Genomic DNA, 25,980 nt, shown 5'->3' on the forward strand with positions numbered 1-25,980 from the left:
GTCTTAAAATGGGGGTAATTATGTCTTCTTTGCTTCTTGGAAAATATAATTATAGTTAGATGGGAAAACAATTTGAAAATCTGATTTCTAAGTGAATGTAACATGTTATTCCTTTGGTGTTAAAAATACCACCCCCTCCCACAAGAAAAAATGTCATTAAGGCTCAAACTTACCTCTTTCTGCATATGTAAATATTTCCTTGTTCCTGCTTTCAACTCCTCAAAATACGGCAATTCATCTGGGATCCTATGCGTTCCCCTTACCCACTTAAAATCCTGGGACAGATCGTTGCAACACATAAAAACAGGCCTGTGCAGGGTATTTTTGGTTATGACACATTAATTTTCATTTAAGGGACGTTGGGTAATGAGATATAGTTCTGGCATAGTGAGATGCTACTTTTTTGACTTTATAAGTTGTAAGGCCTAAATTTTCGTTTTTTAAGAATTGGAGCACAAGACTGATGCCCTAGATACTCTTAAGTGTTGTTATCTAACCCAGGAATTTTAGATATTGGTGATATTGTCTAATTACAGACCTTTCTCACATTATACAACAGGTTTTTCTCATGTCTTGAAATATATTGACATCACTCATCAATACTTCAGAATCACTACCTCACACCCATCCTCTTAATTCATACATGACATATGTTACCACATTACAGCTCTTTTAAATCGTCTTACTTTACAGTCCTCTCTCCTTTTCTTTTATGCATGTGAACGTGTCATTCTGGGGTCTGTAGGTTTTACCAGATTGCCCAGAGCACATGTTACCAGAGCCTCTGATAATTGCCATTCTCTCTCCCCTCCCTCCAGCAGTTCTACATCTAAGGGAAGGAAAACCTGCAAAGCTCTATTTTCCTCCTGTAAAAGTACATGCTACGTATGCAGGCTTTACAGAGGAGAGACGGAGGTTTTGAAGTCAGACAGACTGGGTTGTAACATAAGCCCTTCCCTTTTCTGGCTCTATTAACGTGAGCAAATCATTTCATCTATTTTAGCTCTGGTGTCTTAATCAGTAAAATTTTGTGAACAGTACCTGCCTCACAGGGTGGTTGAGAAGATTAAGCAGGGTAGCATGTGTGCCTGGCATAGGTCTGGCACCTCATAGGCATTCAGAAATTGCAGCATTCACTGTGGTCCTCTGTGGCATCCACTGCTGAGGTGTTTTCCGTCTCACCTCGACCCCTGTATGTGAATTCTCGTGGTAGCCAGGATGCTGGTACCCTAGGAGAAAACTGGGGAGTCCGCTTATTGTATTTATATCATCTCCAAAAAACCTTTGGTATGCCCAGAGTCCCTGTGCTTTAGTTTTCTTCTGAATTACCTTGCTGTATGAGTTTCCTTGGGTTACTCTAACAAATCACCACAAACTAGGTGGCCTAAAACAGTGGACATCTGTTCTCTCACCGTTCTGGAGGCCGGAGGTTTGAGATCAAAGTGTTGACAAGTCCACAATCACTCCAAGGTGCGAAGGAGGCTTCTTTTTAGCCTCGTCCAGCTTGCAGTGGCAGCTCGCCTTCCCTGGTGCCCTTGGCCTGTGGATGCATCACTCCAGTCTCTGCCTCCGTCCTCCCGTGGCTTTCTCCCTTTCATGTTTGTCTGTGTCCAAATTTCCATCTGCGTCGTAAGGACACCAGCCATTGCATTGCAGCCCACCTAACCCAGGGGGACCTCATTTTAACTTTATTCCATCTGCAAAGACCCAATCTCTAAATAATATCTTACAGGTACAGGAATACTTGCTGTTTGACTATACTTCCTTTAGTTAGGCCTCTGAATGGATATAAGAGAAATCAAGTTATTTTGTCTGAATCTTTCATTTTTCGTCTGGTTAATAATTTGTTTTCACTGTCGTTTCAAGAAAATGTTTTAAAGTGTCTCACTGGAGGTAACAAAGCCTATATTGGCTTTTTAGTTTTGCAAAGTAAAATATGAAATCTTACGGGAAGAAAACATGTAATAATAAGTAAAACACTTTAAAATATATGCGGAGAGGCCAGGCACGGTGGCTCTCACCTGTAATCTCAGCCCTTTGGGGAGGCAAAGGCAAGTGAATTACTTGAGCCCAGGAGTCTGAGACCAGCCTGGGCAACATGGTGAATCCCTGTTTCTACAAAAAATAAACAGATGAACTGATGCAGTGGTACGCACCTATAGTCCCAGCTACCTGAGCAGCTGACATGGGAGGATCACCTGAGCCCAGGAGGTGGAGGCTGCAGTGAGCTGTGATTGTGCTGCTGCCTGGGCAACAGAGTGACACTGTTGCAAAATAAATAAATAAAATAAAATATATGGCCGGGCGCGGTGGCTCATGCCTGTAATCCCAGCACTTTGGGAGGCCGAGGCAGACGAATCACGTCAGGAGATCAAGACCATCCTGGCTAACACAGTGAAACCCCGTCTCTACTAAAAGTACAAAAAAAAAAAAAAATAGCCGGGCGTGCTGGCAGGCACCTGTAGTCCCAGCTGCTGGGGAGGCTGAGGCAGGAGAGTGGCATGAACCCGGGAGGCAGAGCTTGCAGTGAGCCGAGATTGCGCCCCTGCACTCCAGTCTGGGCGACAGAGCGAGACTCCGTCTCAAAAATAATAATAATAAAATATATGCAGAGAAGCAAGAGTTACAAGGGCAGTAATTCCACTAGAAAGTCTGTTTACAGAAGTTTATGACTGGGGTGTGAACTGCCTGTTTTGGAGCTGGTAGAGCTCTGGCTGGATTGTCTGGACTGGGGCAGAGCTCTGGCATGGCCGTGGAAGAGGGTAGGTCTTCATGATGGTGTTTTAAAGTCAAGAAAGACTCTTCGGAGGATGTGGCTATGCCCAGCCGCCTGTTTCTTTGGTGCATCCATGGGCCCTGGCAGCCCGTGCCAGACTCTGAGGTAGGCTCTCACTTGCCGGAGAAGTTTGTTTGATAGTGTGTGTGTGTCCACAGTTCCAAGTAGAATCACAACCAGACTACATTTCCTGGAATGAACCTGGTAGTAGTTCAGAAGTACATAAACTTTGCTTTAAAAAAAAAAAAAAAAACCAGATTCAATTTTAGCATATCCATCAAAGTTCAAATTTGTTTCATAAGGAATTTAACCATCTTTTGGCTAAGAATCAATGTTTGAATGTCAGCTTAAATCTGAGAGTTTTCCCCTCTCTTTCTCTTTGTACTTTTGCTGGGAGTAAAATGGACATTTCAATTGTATGTATTATCCTGTTGACTAAGTTTTGCTATTTTTAGAATGTGTGTTACCTTTTAGAGGGAGTGTGTTCTCCTTTTATATTTTCGTTGGAACTGTATAAATACTGAACATCGAATTACAGTTGTTTCTCTTTTTTTTTTTTTTTGACAATGGGTCTTGCTTTGTCTCCCAGTGCAGTAGTGCAATCATGGCTCACTGCAGCCTCCACCTCCTGGGCTCAAGCAATCCTCCTTCCTCGGCCTCCCAAGTAGCTGGGACCACAGGCACATGCAACCATGCCCTGCTATTATTTATTTATTTATTTATTTAGAGATGACATTTCACTGTGTTGCCCAGGCTGGTCTCGAACTCCTGGGCTCAAGCAATCCTCCTGCCTGAGCCTCCCAAAGTGCTGGGATTACGGGTGTGAGCCACTGTGCACCGGCCAGCAGTCGGTTTTGTGTGCTCTACTGTGCTGCCTCTGAGGCATGATGTGTTAAAGGAGTGATCCCGAGTCCTGCCCCCGCTGTCTACTGACCTGCTTGGAGCTCACCTGCCTGTACCCAGCATCTGTCACTGCCTGGAGCAGTTCCTTGCTTTTGGCGTTACTGAGAAAAAGCAGGGTGCGTGTTGCGTAAGTGTAAAACCGAAACAAACCAGACCCCAAAAAACTAACTGAAAACAGAACAGAGCAAAGCACTGCACGTCCGTTTGTGAGCAGGTGGACGGCTCCCTGCCTGTGGTCTTCTTGTACTTCTGTTTTTCTAGCGTGTGGTTCCTGAACGTTTTTATTACAGGGCAATAATGTAATTGGGTTGATTCTCACTGTGTACTTAAGTTGTCTGTGCCATTTCATTCAGTAATTTAAGCTATCTTTAAAATAGTATTAACCTTTTCTTGATTTCTCTCATATTTTCCTATAGCGATGTTGAAGAGGAAAACTATTTCCTCTACACTCTTTGACTCTGTTCTGAAGGCCTGTGAATTAAATTGGCAGAGGACAGATTAGCAAAAGAAAAGACATGTTTATTCACATGCCTGCGTGTGTGCGTGTGTCTGTGTGTGAGAGACAGAGAGTTCATAGAAGAATGTGACTCAGGCAGGGTGTGGTGGCTCACTCCTGTAGTCCCAGTACTTTGGGAGGCTGAGGTGGGCGGATCATGAGGTCAGGAGTTCAAGACCATTCTGGCCAACATGGTGAAACCCCGTGTCTAGTAAAATATATATATATAAATTAGCTGGGCGTGGTGGTGCGTGCCTGTAATCCCAGCTACTCAAGAGGCTGAGGCAGGATAATCGCTTGAACCTGGGAGGTGGAGGTTGCAGTGAGCCAAGATCACACTGTACTCCAGCCTGGTGACAAGAGTGCGACTCCATCTCAAAAAAAAAAAAGTGACTCCAGGAGGTGGTTAGAGTTTAAGCTGTATGTGGCATCTCACTAGGAGGGGAGAAGAGAACTTATGGGAAAACAAGTGGCTTCTAGGAAAGATAAATAGGCTTTCAGGAAAATACATGAGTTTTGTGACAGTGTGTGGGTGTGGGTTCCCCTCTTTTCCCTGGTTGCAGTCAATTCCCAGGAGGGGATTTGTGACAGTTCAGTTCTTTTGAGAGGCTCTGCTCTTAGGCAGGTAACAAGAATTCAGTGGGAAAAAAGCCTGCTCTCTTAAAGCCTTCAGCTCACAGCCGTTTGTGTGCTATTCTGGATGCCGTCAGTGGAGACAGAGTTAGAGGTGGCAGCCCTGGCAGGAGGCATCTGTGGACAGCAGCAGGGGGAAGTTGCTGGAACCTGCACGGGATTGTCTTTTGAGCAGAGGTGACGTGGCCTTGCAGGAAAACTTGTGGAAAATAAATCACAAAGCCTGTTGTTCTGTGTCTTTGTTGCCACTGATTAGCTGTGTGGCCCTGGGCAAGTCGTGTCACTTCTTTAGGTCCCAGTTTTCCTGATTTGAAAAATGAGGGGTTGGAGTAGAGCATCTATAAACCCCACACTGTGCTCTTTGCTCTTTGCCCCGCATTCACTTTTCTTTTTTTTTTTTTTTTTTTTTTTTTGAGACGGGGTCTCGCTCTGTCGCCCAGGCTGGAGTGAGCGGCGCCATCTCGGTTCACTGCAAGCTCCGCCTCCCGGGTTCCCGCCATTCTCCTGCCTCAGCCTCCCGAGTAGCTGGGACTACAGGCGCCGCTGCCACGCCTGGCTAATTTTTTGTATTTTTAGTAGAGACGGAGTTTCACCGTGTTAGCCAGGATGGTCTCGATATCCTCACCTCCTGATCTGCCCCTCTCGGCCTCCCAAAGGGCTGGGATTACAGGCCTGAGCCACTGCACTTGCCCCTTTTTTTTTTTTTTGAGATAGAGTCTCGTTCTGTCACCCGGGCTGGAGTGCAGAGGTGCAGTTTCAGCTCACTGCAACTTCCACCTCCCGGGTTCAAGTGACTCTCCTGCCTCAGCCTCCCAAGTAGCTGGGATTACGGGCACCTGCCACCACACACCTGGCTAATGTTTTTGTATTTTAGTAGAGATAGGGTTTCACCATGTTGGCCGGCTGGTCTCAAACTTGTGACCTCAAGTGATTTGCCCACTACGGCCTCCCAAAGTGCTGGGATTACAGACATGAGCCACCACATCTGGCCAGTGCTGATTTTCTTAATGCCTTTTATCATAGCTCATCATTGGTCACCAAACCACTATTTCAATTATGGTTATTGAAATATCAGCCTATTGAATCAGCCTATAATAATAGATTTGGTTATTTTGATTAAGGTTTAGTTGTGTCTTCATGTTCTAGTACACAAATAGCTGTTCTAATAAACAAGTAAATCAAGAAAACCCGAGGCAGGGCTATGGCGGTGAGAGGGAATGTATGGCTTGTTCTTTATGAATACCTTCCTGGATATTGAGCTCACCTGACTTGTTCGCATTTGAAAGGTCTTCCATGATGGCCCATGGAGGCGAGGTTCATCACAGGATGAGGAAAGGACAGAGGCACAGAGAACCCCCAGGAGGAGATGGGGCTCTGGGAGACGGCCAAGGCCTCGGCCGTTCTCTGACTACGGCCAGCTGGCCAGCCGCAGTTTGTCTATTCCTGAAGACTCGGTTGCTGCAGACCCCCAGAAGGAAGACCGTGTGAACGAGGACCCCCAGGCAAGCTTGACTTCTGCCAGCCCTGAAGACCAGAATGCTCCGGTGGGCTGCCCCAGAGGAGCCCGGAGAAGACGCCCCATTTCCGTGATAGGTGGGGTCAGCTTGTATGGAACCAACCAGACGGAAGAACTGGACAGTCTTCTGACCCAAGTAAGATCTGGTGTGCACCTCCCCAAGCCAGCAGAGGCCCTCCAGCTTCCTGCCTCTGTTCTCTCTGCACACTAAGCTGGATCTGCTTTTTCTCTCGCGTTCTCAAGGGCAGCACCGTATGCTTAACCACCTTTTCTTCCTGACTGTGTGAAAACATGCATGAATTCAAGCTAACCATCTGATGTTTGGATGCCTTTTGCTAATCTTTCTTTCCTGGGATCTCAAATAATACTTAAGACTCATTTGCTGTTGATTTCTGAATAACCTGAGATTCTAACCAGGGAAAGGTAGCAGGACGTATTCAGTAACACTCCTGAAAGAAATTGTTGAAAAAGACAGTATTGTTCATTGTTAAAATGTAAAGATAAAATGTAAAGAGGAAATAAAATGTAAAGAAGAAATAGTTTTTTAGGAGATAAGAAAGTATTTTGTTTTCTACCATTTTATTTATTTATTTATTTTGAGTTGCACCTTTGCAACTAGTAATAGTTTGACAATGGATTAAACACTTAGTACTGGTTTCTTACTATAGTTTAGTAATTCAACAAATATTTATCCGGGTATCCAGTGAGCAGTTTGAAAAGACAAAACATTTAGTTGAAGACTCTGTCTCGGAGAAGTGTATGCTTATTTGGGATGGCTAATACCCGGCCGTGGTAAACATTCACAGAACACCATATGAGTAATATATATATATGCCCACTTTCATTTTCAAAACTTGGTAGCTGATGTCATAAGTAACCCATAAAGTTATCTGAAAAGGGAAATCCTATACAGTACTAGTACTGGATTGTACATGTTTACATTTTTCCTGTAAAGCCCCACACAATGCCTTGTTTATAACAAGCACTCAAAAACCCTTGCTTAAATAAATTGAACTGATTTCTTAAGGTTAAAAAATTAAGTTGCAGAATACCATGAAAATTTTAAGACTCTTTTGTCCGAAGGTGCTCTGCTGTTGGGACATGATTCTGCACTGAAGCAGATGGTCACGCGTTTTAACTCGGAACAGCAGTCCCGGATGCTCTAGAGCCTTAGAAAGGGTTTCCCTTCACAGCAGCCAAAAGGCATGTGAAAAGTGATTTTCTGTACTATAGCCTAATTTAGGGAATTGGGTGAGAAAATTGTAAGAAAACCTAAGGAATTACATAAGCAGAATGTGCATGTAATAAACAAAAGGAGGAAAAACGAAATCTAAGGAACACATAAAGCAACTGGGCCTTTGACTTACAGTTTTAGGGATCGCTATTGTGGAAAACCAGAAGGGCATTGTAAGAGAGACCTGGGCAACTACATGGAAAACCGCTTCTTTTAACTGAAGCTCCACTGCTGTGTGAGTTTAGGGAGGCGAGGCTTGCCTTCAGCTCCACAAATCCTTACTGAAGGCTCATCTGTGCCAGGCTCTGTGTCGGCAGGGAGGAGTAAAGGAGGAAGGAGGCTGAAGAAGGATGTGAGGATCACAGTTGGCCACCCTGGCCGGGTTGTGGCCTTGTCCTGGCTTCCTCCAGAGGGCCACCCCGGGAAAGCATCTTCTTACCTTAGTGACCCTGCATCTGTGTGACAACTCCCCTGCTTTCTAAACGTGCCTTCCTCTTCTCAGAAGCTTCTTTTTCCTTAGTGGGACCTGTTGGCATGTTGCAGAAAAGTGAGATGAAACACGAGGCTGCAGGGTGCAGGACAGTAAGCCGATCAGGGTTGTTAAAAACTGTAGCATCACGAGTTGCCACTGGGCTTCAGTGCAGCCTGCAACTCGTGGCAGGATTGGAGAAACCATTTCACATCTGTGAGTGGCTTCGAGGTGAGAGAGCTATGCGTGTGAAGTGCTTACAGGAGCTGCTACTTCCTGGCACCTCCTTACAGATTTTGCTTTCTTTTTGCAGCCGGCTTCCAGGCCGCCCATGCCTGCTCACCAGGTGCCACCCTACAAGGCTGTGTCGGCCCGGTTCCGGCCCTTCACGTTCTCCCGGAGCACCCCCATTGGGTTGGACCGTGTGGGACGCCGGCGGCAGATGAGAGCATCCAACAGTGAGTCTCAGATTCCCTTCCTTTCAGAGCTGCCACGGGCCCATCTGACTGTTTCCAGCTAACCTGAGGCAGCAGGTTCGGCAGCTCCGCGCCTCCCTCGGGCCAGGCCACGTTTGTCTGGGAGCGAGGACGGCTCATCTCAGGAGAATGGTGCATCATTTGCAGTCTGGGGTAGATGCTCTGGGGTAGGCTGGTGGCTCTTAAGTTTGAGAAGTTTGCTCCTCCTGTGGTGTCCGTGTATGTCATTCCTGCATGTGGAGATCCCTAAAGAACCCAGACCCAGGCTGGAAATTCGAGATGGACGTGTCAGCAGGGTCCGCTGCTTCTGGGGGCTGTGAGGGAGGGTCTGCTCCAGGCTGCTCTCCTTGCGTCTGGCACCCTCAGCGTTCCTTGGCTCGTACGAGCGTTGCCTCATCTCTGCCTTCATGTTCACATGGCATTCTCCCATGTGTCTGTCTGTGTTCAGATCTCCCCTTTTTGTAAAGACACCAGGCTTACTGCTTGTGGGCCCAACTTAATGACCTCATCTTAATGTAATTATCTACCAAGACTGTTTCCAAATAAGGTCACACTCATGGGCGCTGAGGGTTAAGTCTTCACCATCTTTTTGGGGGACGCAATTGAATCAAAAACATATACCATGTTTGTAACAATAGGCAACGTGTACCCATGTGGCAGAAGATTTTAAAAGAATAGGCAGAAATAACAATAGCATTGTTAGGGTGGTAGGAATGTAGAGCCCTCCTCCTCCCACCCCATACCTGTGTACACACAGCCTATTCCCTGCTTTCTGTAACACTGGTTTTTGTTGTTATTTTTAAAAGGTTTTAATTTTAGGGGTTCTTTTGTTGAAAAGCAACAACATCTAACTCTGGCTATCTTTTTTTTTTAATTATACTTTTAAGTTCTAGGGTACATGTGCACAACGTGCAGGTTTGTCACATATGTATACATGTGCCATGTTGGTGTGCTGTACCCATTAACTCGTCATTTACATTAGGTCTATCTCCTAATGCTATCCCTCGCCCCTGTCCCCTCCCCGCAATAGGCCCCGGTGTGTGATGTATCTTAAGCAAAAAGGGAATTTATTGGAAGGGTGCCGGGTGTGCCCAGAGTTGATGAGATGGCTGGGGAACCAGGCCAGGGAAGGGATGGCAACCAGGGTCCTGGGAGGGGAGGAGCCACAGGAAGGCGTGTGATGGGAGACTGGCCATGGCACCGTCCCAGGAGTTAGGGAGGCATCCAGCGAGCCCTTTGAAAATACAAAACATTTCATTAAAGACCCTGTCTTGGAGAAGTGTATACTTATTGGAGTTATAATAAGGAGTTAACTTATTAGAAGTTAGGGACTGTCTGTCTGTCGCTCACCCAGGGGTTCAGGTCCCAGGATGGAGGATTCAGCTGTCCGAGCTTAGGTGATATGTCCACCGCGTGGTGGCGTGGAACAGGGAGAAGGGTGGAGTGTCTGCCTCCAGGGACCGTTGCCTTCTATATGTGAAGGCAGGCCAAGTAAGTATTTAACAGGGCAGACAGTACTATAAAGAAAAATAAAACAGGATAGAGGACATTCGTTTCCAAAGAGTGTCATTCTAACACGATGCACCTGTTCTGTGAACCCGCTCTCTCTTCCCTAGAGGGAGACACCGAGAGCTTCATCAGTGGCAGCACACACCTCCAAGTCTAGGACCTCTGAGGATAACCAGTCCTCCAGTTCCATGCAGTGCCTCTTCAGTGTTGATAACCAGAGGCAGATTTAAGCAACACATCCCTACCAGAATGGCAAGGCGGGGAAAGGAAGGAAAGAGAAAAGTTGGGATGCTGTGGAGAATAAAACATCATGCAAAGTTTACATTTCAGCATTTGAACAGATTCTCCATAAGTCAATACGTAGGATGCGCCAAGGCGCCAGAGACAGCCCTGGAGAAGATGACTGTGGGTAATATGAGGAGTAGGAGCAGGTGGGGGAGGTGATGCTGGGGACAGCTGAGTGGGATAGGAGGCAGTGAGGCAGAGATCTGAGGGAGGAGAAGTCCTAGCAGAAGGAGCATCAGAAGCCCAAAGTCATGCAGGAAACATGATGTGTCTGAGGTTCAGCAAGGAGGTAACAGTGACAGGAGCTCGGGGGGCAAGAGGCAGACAAGGATGTTGCAGGCTGGGAGGTGGGCTGAGGCTGGAAAGGGCTCTGCAGGTCATGAGGAGGCTGATCTTGTTCTAAATGTGGTGTGAAGCCATTGCCCGCAGGAAAATAGTATGTTCTGATTTATGCTTAGAGAGGGAGGGCAGTTTGTGGGGGAAAAGGAAGAGGAATGGAGATGGATTTGAAGGCGATTGCATTAGTCCATTTGAGAAATACAGTAGCAGTGACCACAAAAGCCATCCCCATTTTCCGTGGGTGCTCATTTTCCCAGTGGTATGAAGAGGCAAAAATGGCCAGCCTTGGTTCTAATTCCTTGTGGCCAGGACTATGAACTCCAGAGGAAGTGCTTCTCCCTTGGGGGGCACTAAATTCGGTTTCAACAGAGCAGAGTTCCTAGGTGGGAAGAAGACATTTTGCAAGTGTATCGTTAAGTGATCCTAAGAAGCTGCTTCTATGTTTACCCTTGGTTTCCGGCTCTGAATCTTCTGCTGTGGGCGAGCCTCTCCAAATTACTCACTGCTTCAGAGCCCGCGTCCCGTCCGGGGCGGTATGGCAACTTCTGGGTGTGTCTCCAAGCTGCCTCTGTCATTTGATTTTTATCTGGTCATTATTGAGTGTGATGGAGTCATGTGCTTCCTTCTGTGTGACGTTCTGGGCCTGGGTGGCACGTGAGATGCTGCGACAGGATCGGGGCCTTCTGGAGGATCCACAGAGGTCTGACAGCGCAGGAAACAAATCCAAGCCCAGCATAAGTGGCCCTTCCAGTAGGGACAAATCACCACCCCCTCTATTATGAAAAGGCCCCACTGCAATCAACTTTCCACAAGGGGCTGTCTGGTGCCTGCAGGGAACCGTATCATCAGCTTTGTTGAGGGGAAGGCCCAGACTTCCTGTGGTTTAGCCCAGGCTTGGCATCCATTTTTGCCACCATGGCCTTTTTCTTGCTTGCTTCTTTTTTTTTTTACTTTATTTATTTTTTTTTTTTCCTTTTTATGAACCCACTGAGCAAGTATCAAGGTGACTGGGAAGGAAGACTGGCATCTAGCTGCACATTGGGACATCATGTCCACAGGATGATTAATTAGTTTCTCTTGCAATAAGGATTCATGTAGGATGGACATCATCTCATGCTTTGTGTGTATTCTGATGTAGCCAGTTATACCCCTTCCCCAAACCCATCCTCAGCCCATCTTGTTCTTTCCACATTCCTCCAGGCCATTCAGCCAAGCCATTAGCTCCTAACCGGGAGTGCACACGAGCTAAATCCTTACCTTGCCAAAGCCAATCTCTCCTACTCAGAAAGGCTTGGGAAGAGTGTTACTTACGTTTGCTGCCGGGAGTTTCCCTGTCCTGAGGACACGGTCACCAGGCGGATGGTAGGAGTCCTCTTTGAGAAGCTAGGGAGAAGACTTGTACTAACATGGCTACCCTGAGGCTCCCTGGCTCTGCTCCATCAAGAAGCCTGAGTCTAGGAGTTGAGTGAGGGCCCTCCCTTGTCTTCTCTGTCATGGTGGCTCAGAGTCGGGCTCTGCTCGCCAGCCCTGGAGAGTTCCTCCTACACAATCTTGTGATACCTTAGTGGAATCACTCATCTGTTTTGTTCCTAGGGACCCGGAGATCAGTTAACAGCACAACCAGAGATTTCATGGGTTAAACCATTCGGATGACCAAGCTGGCCCTGCTGTGTGGTATAGTAACTATGTCCACCTTTGCCATGACAGATGTCCCACCTCCATGGAGGACCAGGTCTGCATTGCAGTGGAACCGTCTCTCAGCAGCATCTCTGGCCTAGAGAGATTAGCAGTACATTAGTTATAAAAGCTGCTGTCACATGGGAGATGCAGCCCAACGGGTGGTGTGACTCACATGATAGACCATCTCTAGCATTTCCATCTCTGTCCTGGAACTCCTTCCTTTCCATGCACTGAGAGTTTTAGGTTCACATACCAATGAAGTGCTAGAATGGCATCCAGCTCCATAAGCCCGCAAAGTGATCTCAGCAAACTAGCTATAAAAGCATCATTTGAGACACATTGGGGAGATTTTCAGATGGACTGAATATTTGGCAACACAAAGGAATTATTTTTAATTTTGTTAGCTGGAGTAAGACAGTGCAGTTATGTTTAAGTCCTTGTTTGTTATAGATAGTGAAATACTTTCTGCATAAAATATGATATGTGAGATTTGTTTTAAAATACTCCAAAAAAGTTGGGGGGAAATAGTTGAAACAATGTTGGCAAAAGATTGATAATTGTGGGTTCATGGTATTATTTGCTTTTGTGTGTATTTGATATTTTCTGTAGTATCAACTTTTAAATAATAATGAAAGTATATTTCTCCTCCCTGGTCAGGTATTCTCAAAATCTTGATAACCAAATGTTGGTAAATGGATATAAAAATAGAGCTAGACAGAAGGAATAAGTCCTACTGTGACTACAGTTAATGACAATGTATTGTATAGTTCAAAATAGCTAGAAGAATTCAAATGTTCTTTTTTTTCTTTTTTTTTTTTTTTGAGACAGAGTCTCGCTCTGTCGCCCAGGCTGGAGTTCAGTGGCACCATCTCAGCTCACTGCAAGCTCCGCCTCCTGGGTTCACACCATTCTCCTGCCTCAGCCTCCCGAGTAGCTGGGACCACAGGCGCCGCCAGCACGCCCGGCTAGTTTTTTGTATTTTTTAGTAGAGACGGGGTTTCACCGTGTTAGCCAGGATGGTCTCGATCTCCTGACCTCGTGATCCGCCCGCCTCGGCCTCCCAAAGTGCTGAGATTACAGGCGTGAGCCACCACGCCCGGCCTCAAATGTTCTTAATACCAGTAAATGATAAGTGCTTGATGTGATGATTACCCTGATTTGATCATTCCACATTGTATACATATATTGAAATATCACCACTATGCCCCATAAATATTGTACAATTATTATGTGAGTTTAAAATAATAATACAAAAAACTCTCCAAATTAAGTAGTACCCACAACTAAATTTTTCTCAAAATACAGAAAATTGAACATTGCAATTTAATTTTTTTTTTTTTTTTTTAAAGAAATGAAGGCAGAGTCTTTCTAGGTGAATGGAGCCCTCCCTTCTGAGAACTTGGCAGCGCCGTGCTGTGCTCTTCCTTTCTCTTGCCACTTTTCTCTGGCCCTGTTTGGAGCGCCTGTCTTACCTCTTACCAGCCACACAGCCTGCGAAGGCAGGTCACGTGGCACAGGCCTGAGTCATGTTTGTAGGCTACTGGGTGTGTTATTTGGGATAATAGCGTTGGGATAATGAATCTCAGTGGCACTTATTGGAGCCTTATCGGAGGGAAGAGTGACAATCTGTAACAAACACCACTGCATTGTTGGGGATGGTGTTTGTGGCTTCCCCGTCCTTTGGGTTCTAGGAGGGATGCCTGCACTGCTAGAAGATTGTCCCGGGGAATTATCTTTTCTGCCTTTTCTTTGCTTTCAATTAAGCTTTTCTCTTTCATTTGAGACAACTGACTCCATCACAGCCTACCTAAGCTCCTAATTTTTCTGTACTTACATTGGGTTCCAACTATACTTCCTCCTTTAACCGGTCTGTTTATGTGGATCAGAAGTCAAATCTGATTGCTTTTCCGAATTCTTACTTTGAATTTCAAATTCCTTCTTCTCTGTTATCCATTCCCCTTCTCTTTCCGCTTATCTCGTCCAGAGTTCAGATTAGCTTGCTTTTCTTGTCTCGTAGAGAGGATGCTGTCCAGTTTCCTTCACTGTTAGACTTGAGTGGGATCTTCACAGAGACAAGCACAGGACGAATGCACACCCATGCACCGAAGTCAGTCGATGTGGGTAGACCCCTTTCAAAAAATGATACCTGGTCTGTTACATTTCTTGAAAGCCCTTTAGTTAACCCGTAGGTATATACTATATTAGAGCATTTAGTAATAATGCCAGATAATAAGAGAGGAACGTCAAGATTAGGTACAATAATAGCTAGATATAAAAACTAGAGAAAATGCCCTTTTTGGGGGGACACAAACTTGGCAAGTTGACTTGCCATTTAGAAAGTGTTTCTAACTTACTGAAGTAATTGCTTAATTTGATTTTTTTAATTTTTACTTTTTTTTTTTTTTGGCAAATATAGTTCTTTTTTGCAAGCTAGGAAAGAGAAGCAAATTGACCCAGTCTAGCCCTCTAGTGAGCTAGGCTGAATTACTCATTCTTTATCAGAGTGATACAATAATATGAATTGCTAGCAGGCAGGTTGTAAAACTAAATCATAACCATCTGTCCACATTTTTCATTAGGAAACAACCAAAAATTGAGTCCTTTAAAGGCAGGTTATAAATAAATAACATCTTGATCTGTGAAGGGGACAGCATGACCCAAATTATATGCCAACCAGCCTGTCTGAGAAGCACAGCTGAGCTGGCCAGTGAGTGGTGAAGAGAGCAGCGCTTTTGAAAACCTGCTCTCAGACTATAAGAATTCTGGATTCTGGTCGGGTGTGGTGGCTCACACCTGTAATCCCAGCACTTTGGGAGGCCAAGGTGGGTGGATCACTTGAGGTCAGGAGTTCAAGACTAGCCTGACCAACATGGTGAAACCTCATCTCTTTCTCTACTAAAAATACAAAATTAGCTGGGTGTGGTGACATGCCTGTAATCCCAGCTACTTGGGTGGCTGAGGCAGGAGAATTACTTAAACATGGAAGATAGAGGTTGCAGTTAGCCTATATCATGCCATTGCACTCCAGCCTGGGCAACAAGAGTGAAACTCCATCTCAACAACAGCGACAAATTATGGATTCTGCTTGTCAATAAGAAAGCAAGTAAAAAGTGTCACAGATGTGCAAAATTGGTCCTTGTTTATACCAGAGTTTACCATGAGAATAAAGAAAGGCCAGGCGCCGTAGCTTACATCTGTAATACCAGCACTTCGGGAGGCTGAGGTGGGCAGATCACTTGAGCCCAGGAGTTTGAGACCAGCCTGGCCAACATGGTGAAACCCCATCTGTACTAAAAATACAAAAAATTAGCCAGGAGTGGTGGTGCGTGCCTATAGTCCCAGCTACTCAGGAGGCTGAGATGGGAGGATTGCTTGAGCCTGGGAGGCAAAGGTTGCAGTGAGCCAAGATCACACCACTGCACTCCAGCCTGGGCAACACTGGGCAACAGAGCCAAGACCTCCTCTCCGCTAAAAAAAAAAAAAAAAAAAGAGAGAGACTGAAAAGTTAGAGATATGAGTGAGGAATAAGATACTTAAATTTTGAAAATAAATGTCTTAGTGATAAATCCAGCATGCTACATTTTCCCTTTTACCACAAAACAAACTAAGGACTATTTTAAAAGAAATGTTGAGTTCTAAATGAACACTTTCTAGCACAGAAACACCTTCTCTTCCCCATACGATCAAGGTTACTGCTCTTCCCCTACTCAGGTCCATATCAGGAGCTTTGCCAGGGCAGGAAATTGACAAAAACAGCATATGCTAGCTAGCCACTGGGGAGCAAGGTTAGCATCCTTGGGGTGGACCGTCCACATGGGTAAGCTGTAGTTTTGATAAGCATCTGCAGGCTGCCCGTGGGCGTCTTGTCTCATGCCTGGCCTTGTGCACACTGAGCTGGGTGCTGGGCCTCCCAGGAACCTCCGGGGTCCAACAGCACATGCGAGTGACCCTGCAGGAATGCTGCTACCTCCTTGCTAAGCCCGAGAGAATGGGGAAGACCACAGCTCCCAACGGTCTTAGGGGATCTCATGGGGGCTCTTCTTGTGAACAGATCAGTGCATCTTTCTGCTGCTGTCTGCGGGGAGTGGGCAGAGCAAGGGGCTTCCGCCCACACGGCCACCAAGGGGAGCCATCCCCACCTGCCATCCCCAAAACAGCCCCCAGAACTTCACTTGCTTTCTTACCCTGGTAGATGGTTTCTGCACAGAATTGAGGTTGGTCTGTATAAAGAAAAAACAAAAATGTACCAAGACATTTTCCAGTGTGTTTAAGGCCCAGTGGTTTCAAAGTACATTTGGGGGTTATCACTCCGGGGGTGACATTCTTTCCCTGTCTACCACTCTGGTTTCTTCTGTTTGATTTTGTACTGAGTGTATACATCCCCTTAGGAATGGAAAAGATTTACTTATTTATGTATTTATGTACTTTTCCCTGTTGAGGGATTAGTATTGGTTGTAAAACCACGTCAACTCACCATTATGATACTTTGATGAGCTTAAAATTTTTGGGAAATGCTATAGGAGGGGCCACTAGGGCTTAATCAACCAGTGTTGTCTCAGGAAATGTCCACGGTGCTCCGAAATCTTTTTGAATTGGATTTTATTTTATTGTACTATTATTTTTTATTTTCTTTAGAGACAGAGTCTCACTCTGTTGCCCAGACTGGTCTCCAACTCCTGGCCTCCTGCCTTGCCTTTCCAAAGTACTGGGGATTACAGGTGTGAGCCACCACACCTGGCGTGAGTTGGATTTTAAACATGCTGTTGGTTTTGAAGATACTTCCTTGGTTTTGATCCATTTAACAAACACATACGTCCCTATTATAAATGAGGCACAGTAGTCCCAGAGGCTGGGCGGGTCTGAGGAAGCTACAGAGTTCCTACAGAGCTGCCAGTGTGGCGGATGAATAGGAAAGGCCACCACAGCTGCACGCATGCCGAGTATCAGCGGGGAGCATGTCAGTCGGATCTGGGCTGTCCCAAGCCCTCATGGAGGAAATGACCTCAAATGAGGCTTGAGGGATGAAGGGAGTTAGACTAAGTTTGTTGTTAGGGGGAGTGCGTTCCAGGCAGAAGTGGAGGCCAGAGAAAGGAGAGCACATCTGAGAAGTTGAGAGGAGAGTAGCCCAAAAGAAACCCACGCTGATCAGGTCACAGTGTCCTCCAGGCCTCTGTAAGGAGCTGGCAGATCCCGCAGTGTGGCCTGCACTTGCCTTCCTGGCTCCTCTTCCCTGGTCCCACAGGTAGAGTTGTATCCTCACCAGGAGTCAAGGGCATGACCCCACCAAGCCTGTTTATGGCAGTGCTTTATTATGATGATGTGGAACTGAGTTAGATAATATGTAAGGAAATAAAATGTGACTATGAAAGGAGACTTGGCATCTATGACAATGAAATAGAAGAGTTTGGAGAAACCCAGTGAAACTCAGTAAAAGTAAATTGTTAAAGAAAATTCTATCAAATTAGATGAGAATTGACAGCTTGGAAAAAATGGAAATATCAAGGAGTCTGTATTCAAATTGGTTCACCAGTGTCTCTGGTTTTATCGCTCAGTGTTAAAGAAGCCAGAACTGAAAATCATAGTGGACGCATATGGGTGTGGATTGTACAAGAGACAATGCAGAATTCTAGTCAGTTGATCGTACACAGGGAGCCTTGTCCTGCATCGTGACAAAGGTGAATGATTGCACCTATGTATGTGTTAACATGTTCATGGCATGCATGCATGGGGCTCTTTTTTTGGCTCAGGGCTTTGAGGCAGCCCGATTGCTACAAGTCAGAGGACCTCAGCTCCAGGTCAAGGCTGTAGCAGGATGCAGAGGAGGAGGCTGAGAGGTGGGCCTCCCCTAAGGTCAGACTGCCTGGGAGGACAGAGCCTGGGCAGCTGGGAGCCACTGAGGGCTTTTGAGGGGAGTGAGATGATCAGATGTGCATTTCAGAGAGATCATTGGCTGGATCGTGGAGGACTGGAGACCTCAGGAGTCTGTTGCCTCGGAAAATGACAGTGGCACTGGAGATAGGAAGAACTTCGAGGTCGAGGTAATTGGATGTTTGGGGCCAGGGAGCAGCCGTCCGTGCTGCCTCTGATGCCTGGGTGACAGGGAGCCTAGGAGACGAGCATGTAGGTCATTTGGGGAGCTTACTCCATTCCAGGCAGGTCAAGTCAGAGCTACGCGTGGGCAGCTCGATGAAGATGACATCACCACATCCTTGATTTTGAAGCTCTGATTTTGAGGAGAGGGACCCAAAGCTAGAGGTGAAGATTCGGGAGTCAGCAAAGTGGTTCCTAAAACTCGAGGAAGGAGCGAGATGAGGGGGGATACAAACTAGAAGAGGATCTTTTGAACCACGCTCTGGGGACCAACATTTGGGGACCAGTGAAGGCAAAGAAATTCACAAAGACAATAGAAAAGAAGTAGCCAGGCAGGTACGCGGTGTCCCCGATGTCCAAGGAGGCCAGGGCCTCCAGGTGGGAGTGGCTCACACTGTCAAATGCACAGAAGCGTAGACAGGAAAATGCCCACTGGATTCAGCGGCAGGGAGGAGCTTAGTGACCTTAAAAAAACAAAACAAAACGAAGTTTCAGTTCAGCAGTTCAGTGCTAGGGCAGGGCCAGAATGCCATGGGGGGATGTTGGGGGGGAGTTGTCTTAAAATTGAGGTATTTTGTCTATTTTGCTTAAGCCGTGTTGATGGTTTTCTGATTTTATAGCTGAAAATATCCCATAAAGGCTCAGGACTAATGAAAAACAATTTGTTAGGCTACGATATAAAAAATTATTTTGTCTGTATATTACCAGTATCTGAAAGCTTGTTGGTATGAATGTGTCAGCATTTATTCTTACTAAATGTTTTTCAAAGAGATGGTAAGAATACACATCAGAAAGTTGCATTCGTTGATTTAGAATTGATATTAATCCCCAACATTTAGGAAGTAGGTGGATTTAATCATAGTAAGTGCTTATATTGTTTCAAATTTGATTTTTTAAATGAAATTAATTGAATTATGAGAAATTACTGAAGGTTATTTCTTTGAAAAATCTTGTAGTAAAGAAATGTATTCAAATTATTTGGATTTATTTTTTGTTTAAAACAAAGTTTTTTGGTTTTTGGTTTTTGTTTTTTTTAACTCTCTTGTGATTGTTAAAATCCTACTTCTGATTTGTTGGGATAACAAATTTTTGCACTGATTGTTTGATCAGATCACACCATATTTCTGATTTTCCTTAGGACTGTCAATAGAATAAGACAATAAGAATTCTTGATTCATAGCCTAAGTGTATCACAAAAGGGAGGTTACTCATATGATTATTCTGGCCTTATTCTGTCCTAATTATTAGGAAAGTTAAAGTTCTTATTAATAGACCTTTGGGTCAAAAAGTGCGAGTGTAATCCCAATCCTTGGGCAAGTCCCTTAATCTCAAAGTCTTCTTGTCTTTATCTGTAATGGGAGAAATTAATATCATCTGCCCCACAGATGTGGAAGAATGACCTGGCACACAGTAAGTGTGCAGTAACTATTACTAATTAACTAGGGAAGCATTAACTACACAGGCAACAAGGGCAGTGACGAGCAGGAAACTGTTTACATCCAGAGTTCTGAGTTACTGATGTAACTGCACTAATCAGCAATGTAGCTTAGACAAGTCATTTAGTCTACTTAGTAAAGTCCTAGAACACTTGGAGTCTATATGGAATAATACACTGTTTAATTATTATCCAAATATAAGTTAAGCAAATTTAAAATGCGTGTGTTCAGGTTATTAAAAAAAAAAAAAAAAAAAAAAAAAAAAAACTTGATTGGATGTTTTTTATAGATTTTCTGGGCCCCAAATTTTAGGTATTGTCCAACGATTTTTCAATGTGTCACCCAGAGACTCCACTAAATTTTTTGTTAAAAGGAAGGAAAACAAGAAAAGCCATAGCAGGTGTTGAGGTGTGTGTGATGCCTTTGAAAAATGACTTTAAGCATCCCATAAAATCTTTTTGTTCTCTTGTTTTTTGAATTATCTCTGTCTGCTTCTGCATGTTACTCAAATCGATTTTCAAATATTTTCTTTCAATAAAGAATCAGAGGGAAAATAGGAACTCAGGATTCACTTGCTTGGTGCCTGTTGCATGGTAACAGCAGAGCTGTCAGGAAAGCTGGTTGGAGAATTGGTGATGGAGCACTTGGATTGTTAGGTGGGGATGCCATGAGCCTTGCTGCGTTCCCTTCTCACCCCACATCTCACTTTATACTCATGCCAAGGAATATTGGCCGTTGATTATACACTCATCCCTGGCTGTCTGAGGGGGGTTAGTTCCAGGACTCCACAGACATCAAACTCCAAGGCTGTGCAAAAGTCCCTGATATAAAATGGCCTAGTACTTGCATATAACCCATGCCCAGCCTCCATATACTGTAAGTCACCTCTAGATTATTTAAAGACCTAATATCAATACAATGTAAGTGAATGCTATGTAAATAGTTGTTATACTGCATTGTTTAGGGAGTAGTTACAAGAAAAAAGTCTGTACATACTCAGTACGGCCACAGTTTTTTAAATGTTTTCAATCTGCAGTTGGTGGAGTCCACAGATGTGTAACCCACAGGTACGGAGGGCCAGCTGTATTTAGAAAACAAGATGAATCAATTCACTTATCAGGACTCATAGCAAGTGTTTTCCTGACTGCTAAGACTGCCTGTAGTCAAATGCCTGTTTCTGACTGCTGTGAGACAGCCTGGATTCCACAGCATCCAAAGGAATTTAGAAATTATGAAAGGCTTCTGTACGCAGGAACAAGGACTGCAAATACGGCCTTTAGTGACGTGTCGCCTGCAAGTCTTGGAGATTGTGTTAGCTCCATAGCAGTTATCTTAGCTGGTGTTTCATGCCTCGTTGTTGCCTACCATCGAGATTTTTTTAGAAGGAATATAGTGTTCTATTTCTGTCTCAGAAAAACATCATAAAGTATTAAACTTTTTTTTAGCAAACTCATGAAATTTCATCTTTTAGCAGTTAAAACATTCTCAGTTCTTACCTGCTAGAGTTAAAAAGTAAAAGTCATTGAAAATATCATCTGTCTTACTGCTAAGCTTCAGAAATTGGATTTTAAAAGAAGAAAGAATACTAAAAGTCAGAGGAAGGAGAGCGAGAGCGCTAAACGTCTAGCGAACCACCGCCAAGAGCCAGTAGCACTCTGTACGTATTCCTGGCCTGATCTTACAGACAAGGTCAGGCCTTAGAAATACTCAGTAACTTTTCCTAGCTTGGCTAAGCAAGATGTAATGAGTAGACAGTGGAGTTAGCATTCAAATGAGATCAGACTGGAAAACACAGATTGCTTTCCATTCTACTCAGTTTCCCGTATGTTTTCTCCATCACAAAACACAATATCGTGTAATTGATTTGCACAAAGATATGCCTGTTGGCAGTTTTAAAGACCACGTCCCAATAACTGCCTTCTATTAAAACAAAAAAGTTATATTCCTCCAATCCCTATTGTGTTCTTGTTATGTTTGAAATGTGCTCGGTCCTAAGGATCTGAAAATAACCAGGTAAATACAGAAAAGAAGTGAAATCTGTACTAGGTCCTGAAGGATGAACAATCCACGTGTGCTTACAGAGAACAGGAACACAATGGCCTTCAGCTGAAGACGGCACCTGATCTTTTAAAGGACAATGTTATATTTATTTCTGCATTAATCAAAGTTCTAGTCCGTGCCCAGGTCCAGAGTATCTTGTTTGGAGCTGTGTTTGGAGAGGGTGGGATATTGAGTAGGGGGGAGCGATGAAGGGGTTCATTGACGCCGCCGAGAGCACATATTCGCTGGTTTTGTGTGTTCAGGGCTGCATTGCTCCCGAGTGAAAAGCAGTCGCTCTGAAGGCATGAAGAGAGGCCCTTTTTCTTCAGAGCTGTCTTGAAGTAGGCCGGGGCGGGCCTCACAGAGTTTGCCCTTGTGCTTCAGGCTCCATTTCCTGCGCTGGGTGTGATGGGGCCCGCCCCTCCTGTGGTAAAGAGGCTGTGGCTGCTGAGTGGCTTTTCAGCCTGCCTTTGCCCAACAGGAGTCGGCCTGCCGAAGCAGCGTCCACCCTGCTCATCAGTTTGTGCTAGGACGTGCCGTGCCCTGTGTTACTTTCAATGCCTTTCGAGTTCCTTTGGAAAGCAGCATCACTGCGACCTGTAGATTAATGATCGTGTTTGTCTTTAATCCATTCAGAATGAAGGGGTCACTCTGGGTACTCGGTTATTTATGGGAGTGGACATTGGCCTGAATAACTGATAGCAAGTGTAGCAAATTGTTTCCTGTGAAGGACTTTCCCATCCCAGCTTTAGAACGTGCAGCCCTGTCTCAGCTGTGGGAGATGGCCAGTGATGTCCACAGGTCCTGGCTGTGTCACTCCTGATTCTGAGTAGTCATTGTCCATATGGGAATTGGGATCATGGCTCATTCCAGCCCGTGGCAACCTTGGTTCTTGGCTGATGTGCCCGTCCTTCAGCACATTTCCTAAAGCTGATAGCCGTGCTTTCCCAGGGGACAGCATGACTCTCGCCTGGGGCCTGCCCCTCTGCCTAGCACCTGTCCTGTAGTTCTTGGTAATGGGGTCATATCAAAGTTAGTGGGGACATAAAGTTCCAAGGATATTCCTGGGTTCTGGATATGTCTGTACCATGAAGGGAGGCCACTCTTTACAGAAGCTGCAGTAGGTGGGAAACTTTGGTGCTGGTCATCTCTCTGCACTTAATTGGGAGATGGTCATAGAAGAAAATATCTACCATGTCATACTTAAGAAGCTAACAGAAATGTGGAGCTCAAAGGAACCTTAATGGCCACTCAATCTCAAGAACCTTAATGAACCTTCTCAGTCTCCAGAAATCCTCCTGGGAGGTCAAGTGCTGACTACTGTTCCGAGTTTGAGACACTGCTACTAACTTGCCTCTCCAATAACTTTATGACATTTCTTTCCCATATATATGTAAATATATATGGGTTTTGGGACCAGCTTAGCAGAAATAACTTTCTGTATCTATAGAATAAAAATGATCATAACATCCTCTGTGTTTTCAACATCTATTTTTAAAAATTAATTTTAATTTTTATAGAGATAATGTCTTGCTCTATCACCCAGGCTGGAGTGCAGTGGCCCAGTCATAGCTCACTGCAGCCTCGAACTCCTGGGCTCAAGGGATTCTTTCACCTTAGCCTCCTGAGCAACTGGGACTCAAGGCATGTCACCAAGCTGGGCTAATTTTTTTTATTTTTTGTAGAGATGGGGTCTTACTCTGTTGCTGTGGCTGGTCGCAAACTCCTAGCCTCAAGTGATCTCCCACCTTGGCCTCTCAAAGTGCTGGGATCAGGGCATGAGCCACCACACACAGCCCTCAGTGTTTATTTTGTCCTCTCTGATTGCTCCACTTTTCATGTTAATATGTAAGTTGGCTATCTCCACTCCCACCTGTGGATCTGATCCCTTCGCTTAATCCTTTCAATGTTACCAGTAGTTGATGATGGTCATTTCCCAGCCCCAGTGAGGTAATGGTGAAGAGATTAATTTGGGGGTTGGATTTTCCTTTTTTATTTTGAAGGCAGGGCTTCCCTCTGTCACACAGGCTGGCGTGCAGTAGTACAGTCTCAGCTCTCCGCAGCCTCAACCTCTCAGTCTCAAGTGATCTTCCCACCTCAGCCTCCCAAAGTGCTGGGATTATAGGCGTGAGCCACCAATGCCCAATCAGGATTTTAAGACTTCCTTGAACTATGGTTTAGGTTTTTGTTGTAGCATTCTTTTGATCTGGTAAATGTAGGCTCTGATCACTAAAAAAAAATTTAAGCTAAAAGTCACAGCTCCTTCTTCTGTCATGACCCTTTCTACATTAGTAGTAACTTCTTCCAAAACCATCTTAGAAGGGTGGCTGGCTGATGTGCCCATCTTTGAGCCCATTTCCTAAAGTTGGTGATTGTCCTTTGCCACAGAATAGTGTGACTCTGTTCCCTGGGCTCCTCCATCTAGCACATGTCCTGTAGTGCTTGGTAATGGGGCCATATCCAAGCTGGTGGGCACATAAAAGGGTGTTGGGTCACATCCTTTGAGAAGATGCCTCATTTCAAGGCAGTCTTTATTTATTTACTTGTTTTCCTTCTTTTTATTTTGTTTTGCATACACAGTAATCTCTAGTGAATGCCTCTGGTTTAAGATCCTATAATCCCACGCATGTTAGTCTAGTGTCCTGACCCCATCTCTGGATTGAGAGAAAGTGCTTGGGAAACAGAAACTATCCTCTTGTACCAGATGCCAATGAAAAGTGAAAGTGAGCAAACAGACCCTACCAAGTTCTAAGAAAATGAGGCCAAGAGAGCTTTTTGAAAACTAATGATTTTAACAACAACAACAAAAACTTTATAGAGAATGAAAACACTGGATTTTATTTGCCTCCTTCTGGAATTTAGGCTTTGTTGGGATGGATAACCTTGAGAATTAATTCCTACTTTCTGCTGCTTTGTATCTGAGTATTATGCATTTTACCTTAGTCAGAATGACTAAGCTCAAACCCACCCATTCATTCCATGGTCTTCGATAGTTTCTCAATTGGTGAGAAAAGATATCGATATTCAAGATTTTGCCTCATGGCAGTGCTTCTCCAAGTATGTTGTGTAGTTTCTTGAGTTGCCTAGAACAGCACTTCTGAAACCTGAATGTGCATTTGAACGACCTGGGATGTTGTTAAAATGCTGATTCTGATTCTACAGACCTGGGGCAGGGCCCAGGAATCTGAATTTCTCACCAGCTCCCGGTCACGCTGATGCTGCTGGTCCATCGGCCCTACTGTGAGTAGCAAGGCCAGAGGATACCTTCTTTTGGTGTAGTAATATGCGTTGTCGTGAAAAGAGAGCATCATGGCCAAACACGATTGTTAAATTCTCTGTTAAACAAGATGGCACAGCTGTCAGTGCGAACTTCTTAGAGCCTGTGATTACTGATGAATGCTGTAGGATGTCCAAGAAGTAGATACAATATACAGTGGTTTTCAAACTATTTCCTTGGAGCATAGTATGCAACTAGTATTCCATGAGGTATACTTAGGAGACTTTACACGAGAGAGAGAGTAGTCTGCTGTGAAAAACAGTATCAAGGAGTCTTTTGAGTCTATAATTTAATAAACTACCACCTTTATTGTGAATATGCCTCTATTGAATGAATTATCTGTTAAACATCTTAAATATTTGCCTCTTTTAAATCATCTTTTTAAATTCCTATAAGAGGCTGGGTGCAGTGGCTCATGCCTGTAATCCCAGCACTTTGGAAGGCTGAGGTGGGCAGACCACCTGAGGTCAGGAGTTCGAGACCAGCCTGGCCAACATGGTGAAACCCCATCTCTACTAAACATACAAAAAGTAGCTGGGTGTGGTGGTGCACACCTGTAATCCCAGCTACTCGGCTGAAGCAGGAGAATCACCTGAACCAGGAGGTGGAGGTTGCAGTGAGCAGAGATCACGCCACTGCACTGCAGCCTGGGTGACAGAGCGAGACTCCATCTCAAAATAAAATAAATAAAATTTCTGTAAGAGAAAGATTTCCAGCTGATCTGGTCATAAGAGTTTGTGTGATCGTGTGTGTGTTTCACTCGTAGTGCGGGTAACTAAGGCTACGAGTTTCCCAGAAAACTGTCCTTACCTGCATTTAAG

General features: G+C 44.8%; 1 protein-coding gene across 5 annotated transcripts in view; it reads left to right on the plus strand.

Moving 5' to 3' along the window:
* The window catches only part of SPATA13 (spermatogenesis associated 13), a 152,065-nt gene that overhangs the window by 84,601 nt on the left and 41,484 nt on the right, over positions 1–25,980 (plus strand). For 4 of the 5 annotated variants that reach the window (XM_009191642.4, XM_031655766.1, XM_031655764.1 and 1 more), the window contains 2 exons: positions 6,095–6,460; positions 8,341–8,485. In XM_009191642.4, coding sequence (XP_009189906.2) covers positions 6,095–6,460; positions 8,341–8,485 — 511 coding nt within the window. Of the gene's footprint in view, positions 1–2,615; positions 2,882–6,094; positions 6,461–8,340; positions 8,486–25,980 lie in introns of those variants that run through there. The other variant, XM_009191643.4, reaches the window with a different exon arrangement.

Source organism: Papio anubis, chromosome 15 (genome assembly GCF_008728515.1).
Source record: "Papio anubis isolate 15944 chromosome 15, Panubis1.0, whole genome shotgun sequence".
Lineage (NCBI taxonomy): Eukaryota > Metazoa > Chordata > Mammalia > Primates > Cercopithecidae > Papio > Papio anubis.